We start from the raw sequence: 22874 nt of genomic DNA, 5'->3' as shown, positions 1-22874 counted from the left end.
TGTGGCCGGGCTCAGTGGCTCACGTCTGTAATCCCAGCACTTTGGGAGGCTGAGGCATGCGGCTCATGAGGTCAGGAGTTCGAGACCAGCCTGACCAACATCATATCTATTAAAGATGAAAAAAAAAAAAATCAGCCAGGTGTGTTGGTGGGCGCCTGTAATTGCAGCTACTCGGGAGGCTGAGGCAGGAGAATCGTTTGAACACGGGTGGCGGAGGTTGCAGTGAGCTGAGATCATGCCATTGTACTCCAGGCTGGGTGACAGGGCAAGACACTATCTCAAAAAAAAAAAAAAAAAAAAAAAGAAAATGGCCATATCAAGAAGAAATGAGCTGTAGAAATATAACCTTTCTGAAATACTGAAGCTAATTCTGAATTCAAATCAGTGACGGTATATCCAAGATAGGAAGTGCAGTCAGGCCACAGCCAGCATGGTAAGGGTGCAACAGGCTGTCCTGAGTGGCTCCCGCACTGGTCATTGCTCTATGTTAAACAGATGAGGGGAGCTGACTTGACCCCTTCTCATGTAGAAATACAAGGAAACAGAGTACTGGCAATCTAAAGACTGGATGTCGAATGGCTCGGATTTAATTGGAGGTCTATTCCATGATGCTTTAAAAAGTGCATTGAACATCTGTGTACAGTGTTTTTCATTTTCTCAGCAAATGTGAAGCCAAAGTAAATAACATAACTGGGGGAAAATTAAGACATACCCACACATTCACATAGACATAACCCCCACACACACACATATACACACATACACAGACATATCCCCCACACACATACACCCACACACACACATACAGACACAGATATAACCCCACACACACACATACACACGCAGACATACCCCACACACACATACACCCACACACACACATACTCACACAGACATAACCCCCCCACACACGTACACACACACAGACATACCCGCCAACACACACATACACACACACACCCACACACACACATACACATACATACAGACATACCACACACACATATATACCACACACATATATACACACACCCCACACACACACACACACACAGACATACCCCACACACATACATACCCCCCACACATACACACACACACACAGACACACACACCTCTCTATATTTTATAAGCCCTAACTTTCTAATGATGGATTCCTTTAGTTTTAAATTGAACTCATAGGAAGAGACCCCAAAAGCATTAGTAATTATGCATGTTGCTTTTACTGAAACTATAAGATGAAACGTTAAAACAAAGAAAATCCCCTAAAAAACAAAACATTTTTCCTTTGATTCCCATATTAATATAAAAGTGATAGAAAACTGAAATAATCTTTGTATCTCTTAAGTTAATATGAGGATTGACTTAGAACAGACAACTCTGCGAGACTTTCTAAAATAATTTAATCATTTGTCTTTATAGAACCTATTTTATTATTATAGATGTTTCCCTTATTATTTTAATACATCTGAGACATGGTTTTGAAAATAATATTAGGTTTTTCTCCTAAGTTGGATTACTTCTTACCTGGTAAATCTTTGTCTTTCTATGACTTTGATACCAGTACAAAACAAGATTTTAACTTATTATTTTGTTAAGTTTTCAATAAACGTGCTCACGTGTTTGATGTGTTTCAGCTTTGGCTCACCTGTCACCTGCGCTATTATTGCACAGCGCCTAATTCTCGGTTGATTTTATTTTCAGCTCCCTGCGGAGGCCAGTACACGGGATCAGAAGGGGTAGTTTTATCACCAAACTACCCCCATAATTACACAGCTGGTCAAATATGCCTCTATTCCATCACGGTACCAAAGGAATTCGGTAAGGATGTCCTTGTATTTTTAATTCATTGTCATATTTCCTTTCAGTGTTAATTTTTCTGTCATTTGATAAACAAGTTTTCTAGAGCTTAGTGAAATAGTTCATATAAAAGCAAATGAGTTGCATTTAAGTAGCAGGCCTTCCAAACATATCCCACACAATGTCCATCACAATCCTTTTACCAATGTGATATTAATGCTCACAGTCCCCTCTAGGGTTAAGATTCGGAATAATCAGAGAGAATTAATTTGGCTTTCTTCTTAGGTTTTCCAAACATTGTTCTTTCAATTGGTTGTTTTTATGAGCAAGGGAGGATTTTTCATAAAGTAGCGGGTGTGTCAGAACACTGTGTACATGTCTGTGCGTGAACGGCACGTACATTCAGTGAACTCAGTAACCAGATCATGATCGAAATCACTGCATCCTTGAGTCAACCTGTAAGTGCTCAGGGATGGAGAAGCAGGCTGAGTCCTGACTGTTTCACCTGTTGAACCCTGACTTTCTGTTTCCCTCCTAAACATTGCTTCCAATTCCAGCTAATTTTCCAAAATGACTTCATTTCCAGAAGGGCCTTCCCTGGTCGCTCTGCACTTCATTTATGCAATGCTCACTCTCACTCTTGACCAGGACAATTTATCTTGGATCAGATTCTTTTCTGGAGTAAACCAGATAGTAGCTGTCATCATCTTAAAGACTATTTCCCTCTTTCCGATAGGAAAATTAAAAACGCTACATAGTCAAGGTTTTTATTTATGTCTGAGACAGCACTCACTCTGCATATAAAGCAGGTAAAAATTCTAATGTTAGACGTATTTGAGGTAAAGCATTTTTAACATGTGACAAGAAAGTTATTTGATGTGTAAGAAACTTGTGTGTGGGAGCCAGTGTTTTTGTAAACTTGTATTGTGTGATGATTCCCGGGCCTCTTATGAATGTAATGCACACCCTCCCCAAGCCTTGCTGTTCCCTTTGTTGTGATAAACGGACAATAATACTTAAAATGGGTTCTGGATTCCAACTTTTTAAGTTGGACCAAATTCTTTAAAGTCCCTCATTTAACTTTAGCCTTAATTCTGAATTTGAATGAAATACTTTTTTTTTTTTTTTACCTAAATGCTCAGCAGTATTCCCCTGATTATCACAAAAAAGTCTTCTGTTCATGGAAACATGACAAAATATATTTATTACAATGGAATTTAGCAGCCATATTCTATGATTTTAGTTAAATACAAAATATTATTGTCATCATTACACAATTAAAATTTTTCAGCTAAAACAGTCATACTCATATCCTAAATGTTGCTTATAATTTCCCAATCTGAAAAGTTTAATCACACAAATGATCACATCCTATCTGGCAGAAAGCTTCAGCGTGGAATAACATAGTTACAGCGAATCTTTAATGAAAATGCATTCTGTCTTATCTTTTACTTTCTTCCCCCATTCCTTACTCTTTCCTGAGAAATAAAGTAATTAACTAAACAATTAATCTCACAGAATTTGTAAGTCCAGGGATGCAAAGGTGAAAGGAATCTGGTCCATGTCCCTGGCAGGCTTATGGTGAGGGGTGAGGCAGATGTGCAATCCAGACTCTACGGGGTGATGTGATCCTTACCAGGTAGGAAGAGGCTGCTCCCTGTCTGTCAACACAGGCTGAAAATGTGAAGTGATATTATTAATAAGACAGGTCTTCAGATAACCCAGTTTCCTCTATTCTCATCCAAAAGCATAGTCAAGAATTCTTTCTAAAACACAAATCTAAGCATGTTAGTATCGTGATAAACATTCTTAGTCACTCCTGTTACTTATGGAGCAAAGTGTTTGTTTTCAGGGTGGCCTTTGAGATCCTTGCCACAGGCCTTTTCATTCCAATCCCCCTGTTTGTTTTTTATCCATGGAGTGTTAGCTGAAGTTGACTATTTGCTGCGTTTGTCCCCGCCACCATTTTGCTTTTTGTATTCCATTTGCTGATATAATTTCTTATATTCCATTCTTCCACTAATCCTTCTTGCTGATAGTGCCATCCCCACACCATGAAGCATTGACAGTTCCCGCGGCTGAAGCCCCATAACCCTTTGTTCGTTCTTCTCATCACATTTTCATGATTTCCGGCAGCAGCGTAGATAGCACTGAACGGCTTTTCTCTCTTGGCAATTGAGTTTGCTCACTGGGGCTGAGTGTGAGTGACGGTTTAGAACCCAGGTGGAGGAGGTTCCTCAAGGAAGGCGTTGGGGCCATGTCCAGAATGAGCTGGGCATTCTGGCTCCTGACATCTTGTACTCAGAATCCATGTTTGTCTTGGAAATTACCAAACACATTAGAGCATGATAGTCCTAAGACCATGTTACTATCGCCTTCCCTCCTTTTTTCTTAGTTTCTAGTATGAGGTGGATGTCAGCTAAATATTTCTTGAAAAAGAGTAGAAATTATCTGTGGATGATTCAGTTTTGTGACCCAAGTTTTGGGCCTCCAGTATGATAAAAATCTAATGAACTTGGGGAGGTGGTGGGTGGGTTAGGATGGTATGAGCAAGATCTGTAGAGAAATTATTAAGTCCTCTCCCTCTCTAATTCCTGAAAAAAGTTTTTAGAGCATTTCATCTATTGGGAAAATTCACCTAGCCTACATGCCTTCTTTGTGTTTTTCTCTGGGAAATTATAAAATCTTAAAAGACAAGTTATATTAGATATGTGTGTATGGAGTTGGTTACATAAATATATGTATGTGTGTCTATACATACAAGGGCACACACACTGTTACAGTTAGATTACTTCCATCATACTAACAAATATTAACAGTAATTTTTTCCATTGGAATTCTGACACACACAACTAGTGCACACACCTCCATTTCTTGTTCATAATGGCTTAGAATGATTGTAGTGCAAATCTTACAATAAATAAGAAAAGGATTAGTTGTTCATTGCTTGTAAATATATACCAAATCACAGGTTTTCCTGCATATATGAAGGCCCTCTGTATCATCAATCTGAATACACAGCATCAGTTAAATTTGAAGTCACAAAGTATGTAGTTATGTTTTACTTGGAGGATGTGTGTTCACACAACTTTCATAATCTGTAGGATAAATGAAATTGTAGAGTGGAAAACAGCAAGGGATTCCTATTATATGCCAGAGAATCACGTGTATAAGTCAGTTTGTATGAATACAGCAACATATTAATGTGAATTTGGCATTATAATAATCTTTTGTGAGGAATTTTAAATTCCTCATCAAATCATCATGGGGTTTGATCCTTTGCTTATTTTTCATTGAATACAATGTTGCTAAATATTTGAAAATATAGGGGAGTCTTTACAGATATTCTTTTTTTTTCTTGAGACAGAGTCTCACTCTGTCGCCCAGGCCAGAATGCAGTGGTACAATCTCAGCTCATTGCAACCTCCGCCTTCCAGGTTCAAGCCATTCTCCTGCCTTAGCCTCCCGAGTACCTGGGATTACAGGCACCCACCACCAAGCCCTGCTAATTTTTGTATTTTTGGTAGAAACAGGGTTTCACCATGTTGGCCAGGCTCGTCGTAAACTCCTGACCTGAAGGTGATCCACCTGCCTCAGCCTCCCAAAGTGCTGGGATTACAGGCATGAGCCACCACATCCAGCCTAGATATTCTTAATGTTGTGTTTATTAAAACAAAAACATTCGTCATTTAATGTTCAAATTTGAAATAAAACAGTATTTTTTTCTTTTATTAAATGCCAAAAGTCAAGAAGCAAAGTAAAATAGTTCCGTCAACTGAAAACTTAGAAAGCAGAGAAAATAAGTTAATATTTATTTTTTACTGGATTCTTAGGATAATGATCCTTTGGGGCAATTAATAGATATTCAGTGAAATCAAAAATCTCCATTTTGTTTTCTTAGAGCATCTTGTGCCAACATCCCACCTCTTATTTTTTAGTGGTCTTTGGACAGTTTGCCTATTTCCAGACAGCCCTGAATGATTTGGCAGAATTATTTGATGGAACCCATGCACAGGCCAGACTTCTCAGCTCGCTCTCGGGGTCTCACTCAGGTAAGTCTTAAAGAATTTTGCCGTTAATTTAGTTTAGACAGCTAGGGGGATTAATTTTTAACTTGTCTGTTTCTTTTGCTTTGTTTTGATGAATGAGAAATGTAATCATTTTTGAATCTGCGTGTGTGCTTAGAAAAATCTTATTTTAGATGTAAGATCTCAAAAGTGTTTTTATCTCACACATAAAATCACCTGCTTTTATTATCTTACTAAGACTGCGGAAAATATAATATTCATCTCAGTAAAAGGGGCAAAGATCCGAAAAAGAGGGTGGGATAATCAACTATCATCCGTGCTTAATTTTGTATCCCATGTGTCTTAACCTTCCTTCTGGAGATAAAAACGATTAACATTTCAATCTAAAGCATTCTAAGCCTGTAAGTCCTACATAGAGAGACCCATTAATAGCCACACATGTACACATGTTCACATGTATACATGCATACATTTATCCACACATGCAAATACACATGAGCCCCCATAAAACATGGAATGTTATTTCACAACTTATTTTTATCCCATTCTTACCCTTAAAATCACATATAGAAGTCTGTCTCTAACAAACACAGTATGCACCTAATGCCCTTACTCTGAGTTCTGAATGGTATTCTGTCATTTTAATATAGCACAACTGAACCCCACTTTTCATTGATGACCTACCCCTGATTTGTACTGATACATTTTCATCATTTACTAAATGAATTTTGTACTGAGTACATTTACTAATTTGCCTAGTAAACGATATGCATCACAAGCTTTGACCAATTAAGGTTCAGATTTGATTATGTTTCCAGGTTTTCACTATTTTATTATTAACTAAAAGTCTTAAGACTTATGTTTTGTTATTTTCTACCAAGGTTCAATGAGGTATCTAGAAATGCATCAGAAGATACACGTTAAATATGTTGATTATTAGTAACACATTGTCCTCTGAAAAGCTTATGCCAATTCACACACCTCCCACCACTGCTTGAGACAGACTCTTCCACATTTTATATGCACTTTTATATATTTTTTATTTTTATTTTATTATTATTATTATTATTTTTTGAGACGAAGTCTCACTCACTCTCTTGCCCAGACTAGAGTGCAGTGGTACCATCTTGGCTCACTGCAACCTCCATCTCCCAGGTTCAAGCGATTCTCCTGCCTCAGCCTCCTGAGTGGCTGGGATTACAGGCGTGCACCACCACGCCTGGCTAATATTTGTTTTTTTAGTAGAGACGTGGTTTCCCCATATTGACCAGGCTGGTCTCAAACTCCTGGCCTCAAGTGATCCACCAGCTTCAGCCTCCCAAAGTGTTGGGATTACAGGTGTGAGCCACTGTACCTGGCCTATATGTGCTTTTAAAGGTTAAAAATATACTTCAGAAGGCCTTTTCTGAATCTTTTAATTTTTAAAAAATCATCTTTGGATTCAGTTACTTTTACAAAATTTTAAGTAAAATTCTTTTAATTTTAACTAAAGTCAAATTAAGGTGATTCTGAGCAAATGATTCACCCTTTACTTCTGTCTACTCTATTATATAGGCCTACCATTGGTGCTTTCTTCAAAAGAAATCATAAGCGAAATGATTACGGTATATTTTAATCAAATGCACTGCCTATTCTTGCCTAGGACAGAGTTTTTAATCTTTATAAAAACAACATATTTGAGTTTTAAACCATAAAGTGAAAATGTTTTAAAAGTTCAAAAAATAAATGTGAAATTTCAACTTTATCGCCATTTTCCAAAATACTACCGTCCCCCACGGTGCCGTGTGTTTTCTGAATCCCACGTACTGTCTCTGTTTTCATTTCTAGGGGAAACATTGCCCTTGGCTACGTCAAATCAAATTCTGCTCCGATTCAGTGCAAAGAGCGGTGCCTCTGCCCGGGGCTTCCACTTCGTGTATCAAGGTAAGCGTCACTCCACATGTCTCCACATGTCACTGTGGTCTTTCCTGATGCTGCCCACATGGCTAGTCTCAGACAAAGCACTCAAAACATCTCAGCTGCATTTTTGTAACATTTAAGGAGCTGAAGGTGTTCGTATGTTTATAATAAAATTATTTAATAAAAATATTACAATTTTTTGACAGTTGAAACTCATATTTCTACTACAAAAACACAATAATATGTAATTTATCAGGCACTAGAAGGGAATAAATATTGATCATATTACCTTTCTGTAGCTCTTCACATCTCGTAAGATGATTTCAAATACAGTATTTTATCTAATTAAGTATCTTGAAATAGTTTAGATCTTAGGAACAATATAGGAAATATATTTAAAATGCATTATACAATTTCACATTTTATTATAAAAACTAAGCTTAAATGGAAATTTAACAAAACAAAACAAAAAACAAAATATCATGCATGCATCTCTTATCCTAACCAAATACCTATTTTATTTTGTTTGTGTTTTATTAACTTTGGGTACTTTTACACCTTTATACTTATCTTTTAATTTAAACCTTTTAAAAAATATTTGAGATTGCTCGAAGATTCTGAAAAGTAAAGAATTTTCTCCTAATTTGTTTCACTTTTGTTTTGCATTGAAAAAATGACCACATAAACTGTTCATACACTTTCGGAAGCTTGGAGTAAGTCTTTGCGTGGAGCTTGTCATGACTGTAAAGGTTGAGATCTGGAAGAAATGATCATGTTCAGAGAGAAACTGTGTGTTCAAAAATAAGAAGTAATATTTAGTTTTTCTAGGTCTCAATTTTGCTGTAGGCTACAGATACTAATGGCCACTGTTAAGTATTTTCTTCAGATCTGGAGAAAAATTTTTTCTTAGCAATGGTTTCTTTCCTTTAATAAAGATTCCTCCAGAAAACATTATTGATACTATTACGTATTTTTTAAAAAGGTGGAGTATAACAGTGTTATATTATGTATCAATCATTTCTAATCATCTCAAATTGGGAAATTCATGACTTCAAAACAGTTCAGTGTAAAAACCCTTCAGTTTTCAGCAATTAGGTAATTTAAAGAGTAATGGGAAGAGAATGAGGATGATGCTTAACAGTTAATCAGGAGACAAAGATGTCTCTGATCCTGTGTAAGTAGCCATTGAATGAATGGAGATGCTAATGCATTAAAAGGTGTTACATTGTTATAAGTTACACCTTTTATTAAAATGTAAATAATTACCCAGTAGTTTTTAAAAATGGACTTTATTAGAGAGTGGCCTGTTGAAACAACCCGTCTCTTACTACTTCTAATTTTTTCAAGTAAATTCTATCAGACTTTGCAAAAGCAGAATCACGTTTAGATCAAAGTTGGTGAGATGTGTAAAGAAACTGGGCTGCCTCAACATTTTTTCTCCTGGAAACACTCCAGTGACTGACCTTGTCTGCCTTTATAAGGGGCTTTCCTTGGTTTTTGATAAAGATTATAAAATCTATCCGATCATCAGACAATATATTGCATGCAAATATCCTGGTGTCTTATATGCAAATGTTGTCCTTGGTAGGCATGTATTTTAAAAATTATGCTTATGTAAAGTAATACGTTTTCATCAAAATGTCAAAGATACAGAAAAGTAGAAAGAAAAGAACATCACTTATAGAGGAAATTTATTTTTCTTGTCCTCAAGAGTATATGATGACTCTAACATCCTCAATATTTTATAAATTTCTAATATACCTCCTTCTCTTGCTTTGCTCCTACTAGTGTGTTTATGCAGAAAATTGATGTCTTTTTGTCAAAACTAAGTTTTTTTGGAAGTAAAGAACTAGAATCATAAATGCAACTTATAAATTACTCAACAGCAATGGTAAAAGTTTTGCATACACATGAAAAGTTAAATTGAACATTGCTTCTTGAAAGGCAGTAGTTCCATTGAAGCCTAAAAAGTATTTGAGGCCGGGCACGGTGGCTCACGCCTGTAATCCCAGCACTTTGGGAGGCCGAGGCGGGCGGATCACGAGGTCAGGAGATCGAGACCATCCTGGCTAACACGGTGAAACCCCGTCTCTACTAAAGATACAAAAATTAGCCAGGGGTGGTGCTGGGCGGCTGTAGTCCCAGCTACTTGGGAGGCTGAGGCGGGAGAATGGCGTGAACCCGGGAGGCGGAGCTTGCAGTGAGTGGAGATCATGCCACTGCACTCCAGCCTGGGTGAAAGAGCGTGACTCCGTCTCAAAAAAAAAAAAAAAAAAAAATTATTTGAGCTATATTATATGAAAATATTCTAAACAGTCCTTTCATACACCGTTACAGCTTCATTCATTCATAAACAAATGCAGCTTCAAATTGCACACAGACTTTATGATTTCCGTGGTTGTAGGATAGCTAACCCTTGTTAACAGACAGTTCTGCTATAAAGAGCTGCTGGGGACTGCAGTGAAATATGTTTGCAACAGCGTCAGTGTGCGAAAAAACGTGTGACTCCAGACATGCACAGATCATGGTCTCTAGTCCTCTGCTTCCTACCCCCCATGTCATCCTGATTAGTAATGTGAAGACAGAATTAACAATGCAGTTTCCATCTTTCTGAACTTGTGAAGCAATGTAAGTCTAGAAGCTCTTTAATGCAGTATTCTAGTTAATCTATGCAATTGCTGGGGTTTTGTGTGTTTTCCACACTGCTTGAGAGCAGAAGGGTACATTTGGAAAGTATGAGAGAAGGAGGTGTGAGTGAGATCATGGGGTGACCCAGAGAAGGCTGTGGCGAGTGACCCTTCAGAAAGGGATAACCCTTCAGCATGGATGTATCCATGGTGAGCCAGCACTTGCCAGGAGCTTCTCTTATCTTTAGTTTGGTGCCGTTGAATGAACGGGCATGGTCATTATCCACTCTCCCAGGAATGAAACGCTCACAACTCACTGGTCTCCAGTGATGGAAGGAGCAGTATGGAGACTGAGATGAGTGACCTGCATTACCAACAAGTTTCAGTGATAACGGAGCACTGTTTGCAGCTGTGGCTCAGGCATGAGTCCTGCCTGCCCAACCTTTCACCCCCCTCTCAATCAGCAACCACTTCATCAGCTGTGATATAATCAAATAGAATTGAGAAGCTAAAGCTATGGTGAGAAGCTGGCATGAAAAGAAGTCTAATTATTCCCCTCCTGAAGTATAAGAGTATCTGTAATGGTTTTGTTACCGGAAAGGGGTCCGGATCCAGACCCCAAGAGAGGTTCTTGGATCTTGCACAAGAAAGAATTTGGGGCGAGTCCATAGAGTAAAGTAAAAGCAAGTTTATTAGGAAAGTTAAGGAATAAAGAATGGCTAATCCATAGAGCAGCGGCATGGGCCACTCAGCTGCTTACACTTGCTATTATTTCTTGATTATATGCTTAATGAGGGATGGATTATTAGTGAGTTTTCTGGGAAAGGGGTAGACAATTCCTTCAACTAGGATTTCTCTCCTTTTTAGGCCCTTTAGGGTAACTTCCTGGCACTGCCATGGCATTTGTAAACTGTCATCGTGCTGGTGGGAGTGTCTTTTAGCATGCTAATACATTATAATTAGCATATAATGAGCAGTGGGGATGACCACAGGTCACTTTAGTCGCCATCTTGGTTTTGGTGGATTTGGGCCGGCTTCTTTACGGCGTCTTTTTATCAGCAAGGTCTTTGTGACCTATACCTTGTGCCGACCTCCTACCTTATCCTGTGACTTAGAACACCTGACCTCCTGTGAATTTAGCCTAGCAGGTCTCAGCCTTATTTTACACAGCCCCTATTGAAGATGGAGTCACTCTGGATCAAACACCTCTGACAGTTTTAATATTCCAAGTCTGAACCATGACTACTTTTTTTCCCCTGCATTAGCAAGCTTTCTTGAAGACATGGGAGATACACAATTCTTGCTTTTAAATGTTGAACATGTTCAGCTTTGTACGTTTGCTTGTTGGCATCAAGCAGAAAGTGTTTTATACCAGTTTCTTAGCTCCTGGGAATTCCTTGAGTGTTCACAGTGGAGGAGACTCCTGTAGCTTCCCCTCTTCTCCCTAAGTTCCCTGGCCTTGTACCATCAAGCAGTGACTGGCAGGACCTGCATTACTGGCCGTGGTTATACAGGTTTAGGGATCTTTGTCATTTCACAGAAAATATATTACACCGAAAATCAACATATTCTTAGACACAATGCAAAAGCCGAACATCACACAAACTGTTTCTTAGTAACTCCAGCACAGTCTGCTTCTTCCAGGATTAGAAGAGGCCATTGATTCTATGCCATTAAGTAATTACATTGCATTTAGAGACTTTGCTTTGGCCCATAATTCATGTCTTTCAACATTACAATCAATCCGCCTGAAAACAGAGGCCAAGAGAGGCAGAGCCCACATCCTTCTCTTTCCTGCCTGCTCCGAGGCACCTGCGGATTTAAGACAGGGTGGTCACAGCTGCCCACCCTGCCCTGTCTTCTCCCGCATCCCTCTGATGTGCATGATTGACTGTGTCTCAGTAAACCTTCATGTTGGAGAGTACCTCATCCATGCTACTTTTTTCAATTGTCTTATATTTATGCCTGGCTGTTTTCATAAAAAGCCTATTTCTGTAATTTGTTTCAACGTAGAATTCAATGCTGCTTTCAGTTCCTTCCAAATCACACACTCACACCAAAATGAGTAAACTGCAAGGATTTACTGTACATTTTAAAGGGAAAAGGAAACCATATTTCTATATTGAACCCCTTCCGCAGTGCCCAGCTTGTAAATGTCTATTGGCCAGGACTTTTTCAAGTCATGTTTTCCGGGTCACCATCTCTAACCTGGGTTCTTCTCTCCCAGGCTCCTCACCTGAAGGAGCACCTGCATCCCAGGCTCAGGAGCTCAAGGCTTCTTCTTCCAGGGTCTTCTGCTGGAAAGACTTGGTCTCTTTAGCATTCATGGAAATATAGGTAATTAGGCCAGTCATGGTGGCTCATGCCTATAATCCTAGCACTTTGGGAGGCCAAGGCAGGCGGATTGTCTGAGCTCAGGAGTCCGAGACCAGCCTGGTTAACATGGCGAAATCCCATCTCTACTAAAAGTACAAAAAAAAAATTATTAGCCAAGTGTGGTGGCATGTGCCTGTAGTCTCAGCTTCTTGAGAGGCTGAGGGAGGAGAATTGCTTGAACCTGGGAGCTGGAGATTGTAGTGAGCCTAGATAGCACCACTGTACTACAGCCTGGGTGACAGAATGAGACTCCACCTCAAACTGAAATGAAATGAAATAAAATAAAATAAAATAGTTAATCAAATGGTCTCCTGAAAATAAACAGAGCTACAAACACAGAAATATTTTTTCCTCAGTTTGGGTAGGAAAGATGTACATTAAGAATTTCTTTACTTGATGTTATTTCTGGGCAGGCAAATACATGTTTTGATTGATTTTCCCTTGGTTTCTTCTTCTTTTTAGATGGCATGAATTATATGGCTTAGTTGGTTTTCCACTTCTAAAAACTCACATTTGTATCAAGAGCCTATAAAATGCATATTCTTTGCAAAGAAGAAGAAATGTAAAATTTTGCTTGCAATTCAGTGACGTATGTTTTAATTCATTGACTAGTAATGGCTTGTCCAACCTGATTTTTCAACGATGAGAGAGGAATGATTTTGAGATAGAAAATGTCCCTCAGTCACTACATCAAAAAGAAAACTGCTTCACTTAGATATTGCAAGTGAGTCCTACATGCACTCAGATTTATTTTATGATTGTCGTTGTGGTTTTCACATCGACTGTGACAGAGGTGCAGTAAAGGAGCAGCATGTATCTGTAGCTTAGAGCATTTGTAGTGTTGAAGGGTGACCATCAAACCTGCCACAACATGCTTCCGGCTTTTCCCGACAGATGTGCACACACTTGCGCTGCTTCCCACTTTCAGCACCTCAAAGCCCCAGAGGAGGGTGTTCTGCTTCTGAAGAAACACGGTTGTCTGGCCTGAGAAGTCAATCATTTTGTCGATCACCCTCTATTCCAGGCTGACCTCATTCCTGCTCACTTTTCCACTGGCTGATTTCAATTTGGCTTCACAGCTGTGTGAAATATTTACTAAAGGATAGAGAATGATGATGACAGACAATAGAATTTTTCTCTCGGATGCCGTCTGAAATGTCCAGGTGAAGGACCAGACCCAGAGGACAGGCGGGGAGGATGAAGTTACACAGCGACGACTGATTTCCACCCACCCCTTTCCCAGACGTTCCGTCGAGCTGTGATGTCTCAATTCCACAGCTTCTCCCTGTCTCCCTGTCCTACTATCTCAAATCCTTCCAATTGGTGTCCTCACTTTCCAGACTTCTTCCTCTAAAAAACAGTTTTTGTCATGTTAGCCAGATGCAGGTGTTATTCATTTATTGTCATTTTCCTTGAAAATAGACCACTCTGAAGTTCATGAAGAAAGTTAATAGTGACTTGTGTACAAATGACCCTTGGTGCTGTATTTCTCCTCATTTTGGGAACTTGGAAAGACAGTGATAACCTGTATCTCTCAAAGGTACAAATATGTTTGCATAGCTCTCAAATATATTTGTATAGCTCCCAGATACACAAGTGAGAGATGCAATACCTGAAGCCTCTTAGATAAGTGCAACCTTTGCCACGATCGCAGGTATTTTGTAAGCAATCCAGCATAAGTAGAAAAACTGGCAATAGCTCTTCATTTTGTGGAAGATGCTTGAGATGATTGTGGAAGCCTCTATGGGATACCTTTTGTTTTTTTCTTCATGCCATTATTCAACTCTAACAAAATACTCAAGCATGCAAACATGACACAAATAATTTCAAGAAATATTTTGTTATATGGATTGAGCATCCCTAATCTGAATATCCAAAATTCAAAATGCTCCAAAATCTGCTTTGTTTTGAGCACCAACATGACTCTGCAAAGGAAAAATTTCACACCTGACCTCACGTGATGGACGAATCACAATAGAAAATGCAGTCAACACTTTGTCTCATGCACAAAATTATTTAAAATATTGTATTTGTATTTTAAAACATAAAATATTGTATTTGTATTTTAAAATATAAAATATTGTATAAAATGCCTGCCCACCAGAACTTCTCCATTGTGCCAAAGTGCTGCTTCTCCTGCCTCTCTCCAGGCTACATAAATCCATCTGGCTCGTGACCCATTTAAAGAGCAACTTGTTTTATGGGAAACAATTGAGTAGTAGCCAAACCATAACAATTACTGTGTTTCATAAACTAAGTCATCATCTTAACAAGGATAAAGCACGTGTAGAAGGTGTATCAGGCTATGTGTATAAAGCATGTATTAGACATCAATGAATTTCATGTTTAGACTTGGGTCCCAGCCCTAAGATATCTCATTATGTTTATGCAAATATTCCAACATCTGCAAGAATTCAAAACCTGAAACACCAAACATTTCAGATAAAAGATCCTCGACCTATAATAGAATATTATAGTTATTCTGTATTTCATTTTTAACTTGGAGAAGAATGATTCTGATAAATCATTAATTATTTTCCATATCAGTGCTGTTAGAAAGGTAGACACTTTTATTAATTTTGCCTTCTGATAGAAAATATCTCAACACCAAATTGAAACATCGTTTAATCAAAATAATCTGCCAATTTTCGTTTTCATGGAACTGCTTCCCCAGCAGCAGTTACCCAAATCATGTCTGTCGTTGGTGTGATTCAACAGAAAATAAATAAATAAAACAGATTCCAGTGTGTCAGAAAAAGCCGTGGGAAGATAGAAGGCTTATTTTAAGAGAAAATGAGTATACGAGCACATTCTGTTAAAGGACTGTGCATTTAGGATGAAGAAACACAAGGACTGAGGAGGATAGAATCCCAGAGACAGTACCTAAATACTGTCTTTTTCATTGCAGAGGACAAAAACAAAATAAGCAAATTTCGAAGGGCATAACTATTTTCAGAGTTTGCCTAGTGTGACAGACCTCTTTGCAAATTGAAGTATTTTTTAATCTTTATCCCACACTCCTTTTGATAAACAGGAATATCTCCTGTAGATGATAATTTCTGCCATACAACCTGAATAGTTATCTCACCCACACGTTGCACTGATACTTACCTGTCAGTACCCACTATCCAAAGCCCATGAGATACACACACGTCATTCCATATCCCTGAGTTTTTGCTTGCTGCAACAATGAAGGCCTCCCATTTTACAGAACCTAGGAAAGTCTCATCAAGAGAGAAATGGAGGGGCTTGCTATTTTTTCATTTTTTATTTTATTTATTTTTTTCTCAATCTGTCACCCAGCCTGGAGTGCAGTGGTGCGATCTTGGCTCACTGCAACTTATGCCTCCCAGGGTGAAGCGATTCTCCTGCCTCAGACTCCCGAGCAGCTGGGATTATAGACATGTGCCACCACGCCCGGCTAATTTTTGTATTTTTAGTAGAGACGGGGGTTTCACCTGTTGGCCAGGCTGATCTACAAACTCTCGACCTCAAGTGATCCACCCTCCTCGGCCTCCCAAAGTGCTGGGATTACGGGCTTGAGCCACCGCACCCAGCTGGGGCTTGTTAAGATTTGACATCATCCTAGGTGACTTTAGGGAGGACTAAATGCAACAGGATGGCACGTGGAGCAGGTGTTCTCATTAGAAAAGTCTACCCTCTTAACTATAAACACAGTGCTGTAGAGCAGGTCTCCAGGGCATACTCATTTTATGTAAGAGAAACTTTATACCCGCTCAACAGTTACTTCCCATTTTCCTGTTCCCCAGCCCCCAGTAACTACCATTGTAAATCTGTCTGGTTCTATGAGTGCCACTACTTTAGATCTCCCCATAGAAGTAGAGTCATAAGGTATTCGTTCTTCTGTGACTGCTTATTTGCTTATTTCACTTAGGACGATGTCCTCAAGGTTCATCCGTGTTATTACAAATAGCAGAATTTCTTCTTTTATCTACTCCATGTTTTCTTTATCTGTTCATCTGATGATGGACATTTAGGTTGTTTGCACATCTAGACTATTTTGAAGAATGCTACAATGAATGTGAGAGTACCGATTTTTCTCTGGGATCCCAATTTAAATTCCTTTAGATAAGTATACACGAGTGGGATTGCTGGATCTGATGGTAGTTTAAGATTTTTATTACATCACGATGGCCATATTATAACAAATCCTTCATATGGTAGCTTTTCTCATTAGACTGTGAGGCCTGTGAGGACAAGTACGCATGGTTAGTCATCTCATTATCACTAGCAGGATGATTAAATGTAATCGCCTGAATATCAATCAGTCCTCATAAGGCGCTGAGTCTTTTTATGCCGTTTTCCTCATCTGAAGTGAGGACACTGAGATGGTCCTGAGGACGAAGTACAGTTGGGAACGTGCTCCTCAAATCATTCTCTATAGCGATTGTTGGAGGCTTTATTAACTTCTCTATCTGCACCAGCTCTGCGTGGTCCCAGCTCCTCAAATGATTCTCTATAGCGACTGTTGGAGTCGTTATTAAATTCTCTGTCTGCATCAGCTCTCCTTGGTCCCATCTTAAACCCACGTTCCACGCAACGTCCTGGCTTGCTGATGGAGACACAGACGGCTGTGTTCTGTACTTTGCTTCCAGCTGTTCCTCGTACCAGTGACACCCAATGCAGCTCTGTCCCCGAGCCCAGATACGGAAGGAGAATTGGTTCTGAGTTCTCGGCCGGCTCCATCGTCCGATTCGAGTGCAACCCGGGATACCTGCTTCAGGGTTCCACGGCGCTCCACTGCCAGTCCGTGCCCAACGCCTTGGCACAGTGGAACGACACGATCCCCAGCTGTGTGGGTAAGCAGTGTCCCTAAGCGGCGATCGCGGGCACGGGGCTGCCCGCCAGAACTGTGTGGTGGTGCCGAAGAGTTACTTCTCATGTTTTATCCAGGCTACGTAAATCCATCTGGCTCATGACCTATTTAAAGGGCAATTTGTTTCATGGGAAGTAATTGAGTTAGTAGCCAAACCCTAAAAATTATTGTGTTTCATAAAACAACTCATCATCTTAACAAGGATGAAGCATGTTTCCCTTCTCCATGTTTATGAAGTAGGCCATGAACTCTAAAGTCATGGGTGTAGAACATAATGTCATTTTGGGAAAAAACCATTATCATGTTGATTTGCTATATTACTTGTGTAACGTCCTTTTAATAAATTGGTGCTGATGAATGTTTGAAAATTAGTAGGTAAATGCAGGCTGAATAACAATGACCTTGTTAGTTATAGTTTACCTGCTTCATTTTGTGTGGAAAACTCCAGCGCAATCATGATTAGCACTTGAATCATTTATACATTTTAAGCGCCTCTTCTCTTGAATTTGCTCATAAATCCCATTAATATCATTTGGAGACGCATGTCTGCATGGAGAAGAGAAGACTCTGCCAAGGTCCTTAAATTATAGTAGGTAAATTATTCTAAACAGAATTCACTTTGGAGATGCCATCATTGGACATCATCCCTTCTTAGAGAACTTGGATAGATTTATTTATAGACTCAAGATCTATAACTGAGTAGCAAAACAGGTAATAATTATTTTGCTAATTTAAAAGAGAATACCCTGAATATTACCTTGGCTAAAAATGCCGTTTAACGTATCATTGTTCATGTACATTTTCTCTTCCTGTCTGTTCACACAGTAAAAGAAAACTGCATGCCAAATCAACACTGTCCCACAGCACTTTATTTCATGACATAAGGTTCTGTCTTTTAGTACCCTGCAGTGGCAATTTCACTCAACGAAGAGGTACAATCCTGTCCCCCGGCTACCCTGAGCCATATGGAAACAACTTGAACTGTATATGGAAGATCATAGTTACGGAGGGCTCGGGAATTCAGGTGAGTCCTTGAAGTCCACAGTCTACAACAGGGCTCAGCTGGGGTCCATGGGCTTCCTTCTTTCATTCTTTTGTTCTATCTTTCTTTCCATCTCTCTCTCTCTCTCTTTTTTCCTTTTATATCGGTTATTTTAAATACATAGACTATACTCTGTTTCACTTTTCTTAGTATTTCTACAAAATATTTCTAACCATGTTTCTATATTTTGAATAATATGATCAATTTTTTTAGAATAAAAACTATCAAAAGTACCATTTGTAGAAATTGTTCTTTCAGCCGGGTACATCGGCTCATGCCTGTAATCCCAGCACTTTGGGAGGCCAAGACAGGAAGATCACTTGATGTCAGGAGTTCAAGACTAGCCTGGCCAACATGGTGAAACCCTGTCTCTACTAAAAATACAAAAACTAGCCAGGCATGGTAGTATACGCCTGTAATCCTAGCTGCTAGGGAGGCTGAGGCAGGGGAATTGCTTGAACCTGGGAGGCGGAGGTTGCAGTGAGCCAAGATCGCACCACTGCACTCAAGCCTGGGTGACAGAGGAAGACTCCATCTCAAAAAAAAAAAAAAAAGAAAAAGAAAAAGAAATTGTTCTTTCATGGTTTTTTTTTTAAAATTTTGCCATATATATATAGATAGATAGACAGATAGATGATTTTCATGATTAAGGTATATATATATAATATTATGGCATTGGAGGCATTATTAAGGTGTATATGTATATATATATATGGCATTGGAGGCATTATTAAGGTGTATATTATATATACATATACATATACACCTTAATCATGAAAAACCCCAAAACCCCATCTAATTAGACTAATTGTGTTAAGCCAAAAATAAATATTAATTTAATGTCATGGTTTGTTAGATCCAAGTGATCAGTTTTGCCACTGAGCAGAACTGGGACTCCCTTGAGATCCACGATGGTGGGGATGTGACTGCACCCAGACTGGGAAGCTTCTCAGGTAAGATGGAGTCAATTTCCTCACCTGTGTGACTCAAAATCTGCAAACACCAAGAAAACAACATAAATAACAACAAACACTCCACATAGAAATTTTCCTACACAATTCTTCTATCTCCATAATTGTTGCTCTATTGCTGAAAGTCTTAGAGTAAGACCATCAAGAAACAGGTGAGTAAAAACAAAGCTGTGTTCTCCACAAGCAGGAGACCAATCTAAAAGTGTCAGATAGCACAGCTTTGACATGTGGCAGGTCTCAGCCTGGCAGCAGAAGCCAGGAATAATAATGTGAGGTAGCAAAGAGGCAGAGGTTAGGAAACGGTTCTCAACTCTTAAAATGCACAGCCTGACATTAAGCAATCTCGGAAAATTACACTGAGCATGTGGGCTCAGCTAGTCCTGAGATTCTACCCTACTCATATGTAGCCAGACACGAAAGTGTAGTCCACTGCAAGTCCACCCTCTCTTAGTCTTCCTTGCACCTCCGACTCTCATGAATGCACCCGCCTTGAAGATTCTGCTTTCCAGATGCCCTGCAAGTCTTCCCTTCCCATTGCCCTGGAGCGTCATTCAGATCTCAATTTTGCTTTTGTTTAACAGGATATCCTGCCTCCAGATGCATGACACTGCTTTCTTTCACTTTGCTTTGTAATAGCATTACATTGTAATAGCATTAGGACTCAAACTTCATGAGCAGTGATGATGATCAGTATTGCCATTATCTCCCTGGTCATCACTGTCCTCACAATTGCCTACACTTCCTGAGCCTTTGCTTTGCCAGTTATGAACGTGTGTTAACATGAATGCTTAATTTTATCTTGAGTATGGCCAGGTGCAGTGGCTCATGCCTATAATCCCGGCATTACATTGGGAGGCTGAGGTGGCTCGATCACCTGAGGTCAGGAGTTCGAGACCAGCCTGGCCAACATAGGGAAACCCTGTCTATACTAAAATTACAAAAACTAGCCAATATGACAGCACCAACTAAGTTCTAAGGGATTATTGCTATCTCTGTTTTACCAATGAAGAACAAAGATTAGGTACTAGAGAATTGTCCAAGATGACAGAAAAAGTACTAATTTCCATGAGTCACTTCTTGCTTGCAGTAGCTGACTCCTTCTATCCCATTGGTCTGAATTCTGTCAGTTGTTTATCTCTACTGCAAAGGGAGGCTGGAATATATATTTTTTCTTAACTGTGAATATTTTTTCCCTAAACATTTCCGTTCTACTTTTACTCAATAGGTTAAAAAACATAAAGAAAATAGATAGCGCACAGGCCATTCACAGTGTCTGATACAACTTCCATTTTATCACTTCAAATGGTTCAAAGATCTTATCTCTGGTTCTCAGCAAATAAAACCATATTTTTATTTGGGCATGGCCATTTAAGGTGTTGGGAATAAAGTGCCAATCTATCATCTTATTGTTATTTGTCATTCACAATCCATGTTTGTCTGCCTGTGTACTATTTATACTTTTAGGAACTTTTATTTCAAATAGCCCATTACTGTCCTTAAAAGCTAGAACTCAAGGCCCATCTCCACTAGGAAATCCCTCTTTCTTCCCCTGACCACATAGCTCTTGCAATAGTTTAGTTTAGCATGTGATTTCTTAAAGTACCTGCTAGATATCAGACACTGTGTTTGTTGTTAGGAATACAAGATAAGGCTTCTCTCATTAAAAACATCATCAACAACAACAACACAAGTTAAAATATACACAGATGCCAATACTTAATGTAATTATATAAATAATATTTGGTAAATAGCATTACAGGTAGGTGATGGGTGTTACAGGAGGGAAAAAAGTCACACTTTTTTTTTAAGATTTAAGAGAAAAACAAGCTACCTGGGAAAAATAAATTAAAATATCTTAACAGATTAGTAAAATATAGCTAGACAAATCAGAGAGAGACAGGAAATCCTTCAAGTCACGGGAGCCATGCAGTCTGTGTCTGTTTCTCTACACTCAGATATTGAATTGTGTTGGTCATTTTTAAGTAAAGTGTTCTTTTAGTTTGTAGAGATTTAAGTTTCTTCAGAATCTATATTAATCTCTGAGTGTCATGCACAATTCCTAGCACCTACCTCACAGTTTATGAATTCAGTTGGTAAAACCTGCTTAGAAACTATGTGTTTTGCCATGTTTTGTCTGAGGATCAAATCTTATCATTCACATATATTTGGATTTATCAACTGCTGTACAGCAACCTCATATTAAGCCTTCCCTCGAGTAACTATCACAAGTGAACTTAGCTTCAGATGTGTAATAATTTCATATATCCTAATATTAGAAATAGGTTAATTTTTCAAAAGAGAGTATTAAATATTGAATTAAGTTTTTAACCTATTGTTCTCAGTCATGAATCTGTGACAGAACACATTTTACACACAAATGCAGGCATTACCAGCAGAAAGCAGGAGACAGCACAATTAAGGCAGCTGCATGATGGATTAGCCAAAGTTAGCAGGGAAATGCCTTACTAATAATAGTGAAAAAAAGAAGTGACCGCATTGCCTCTGTATGCATGAAAAATAACAACAATCTCCTTTTTATTAATTTCAGTTTTTGGAGTTAGCCAGGAGAAAATTTGAAAAAATATGTTTGACATAAATACCACTGCAATGCAATTCTGACACTAATTTCTTGGAGTTAGCACGGAGTTCGTGCACTTCATGCTTCTCCACAGGACTCCCCTCTGACGTCAGCTGCAAGCCCTCGGGGCCTCCCAGGCCACCTGCACTCTGACCAACTGGCTATAAATTTAGGGGGTCCATGGTCCCTTCAGTTCTTGATAGTTCCCTAGAGTACCTCACAGAACTTGAGAAAGCAATGGACTTATACATATGATTAAGACTATATTATAAAGGAGACAAACCAGGACAAAACAGGGATGTGACAGGACCTTGAAAAAAAGTGGTAGCCTGATGCACTTAGGCTAGATTTTGGACCAGGGACTTGACAAAGAGCATTCTATCAAAGTTGTGCACAAAAACATGAAACTGCTAAAATTTAAGGGTCCAGATAAGGTTGGAGAATGAGCTTATGTGAAGTAAGGAGTCAAGGACTCAAAAGTCTGAGACTATTGGCTATCCTGAGGCAGGAAAGGAATCCCCAGCCATGGTAAAGATTAAATTTCCCCATCTCCATAGGATGAGTCCTGAAAGCACCGTATACATCAAGAAGTTGACCTAAAATTTTATTAAAAGACACGTCGTATGCCCATGTATAGAAATAAAATGTGCAAGCATTATTTAATTGTAAGCAGGTTATTTTGTGTGCAGAACAAATGCGTAAGAAGAAGGCAAATA

The 22874-nt window shown here is 38.9% G+C and overlaps 1 protein-coding gene across 2 annotated transcripts in view; it reads left to right on the top strand.

Annotated features, from left to right (window-relative positions):
* Positions 1-22874, top strand: part of CSMD1 (CUB and Sushi multiple domains 1) — a 2071408-nt gene that overhangs the window by 1798120 nt on the left and 250414 nt on the right. For both annotated transcript variants that reach the window (XM_055349528.2, XM_055349527.2), the window contains exons 31-36: positions 1705-1821; positions 5739-5852; positions 7656-7751; positions 17347-17550; positions 18467-18591; positions 19466-19562. In XM_055349528.2, the coding sequence (XP_055205503.2) occupies positions 1705-1821; positions 5739-5852; positions 7656-7751; positions 17347-17550; positions 18467-18591; positions 19466-19562 (753 nt within the window). The remainder of the gene's footprint in view (positions 1-1704; positions 1822-5738; positions 5853-7655; positions 7752-17346; positions 17551-18466; positions 18592-19465; positions 19563-22874) is intronic.

Source organism: Gorilla gorilla, chromosome 7, assembly GCF_029281585.2.
Source record: "Gorilla gorilla gorilla isolate KB3781 chromosome 7, NHGRI_mGorGor1-v2.1_pri, whole genome shotgun sequence".
NCBI classification, from domain to species: Eukaryota; Metazoa; Chordata; class Mammalia; order Primates; family Hominidae; genus Gorilla; species Gorilla gorilla.
This window is presented reverse-complemented; position numbering and strand designations above follow the sequence as displayed.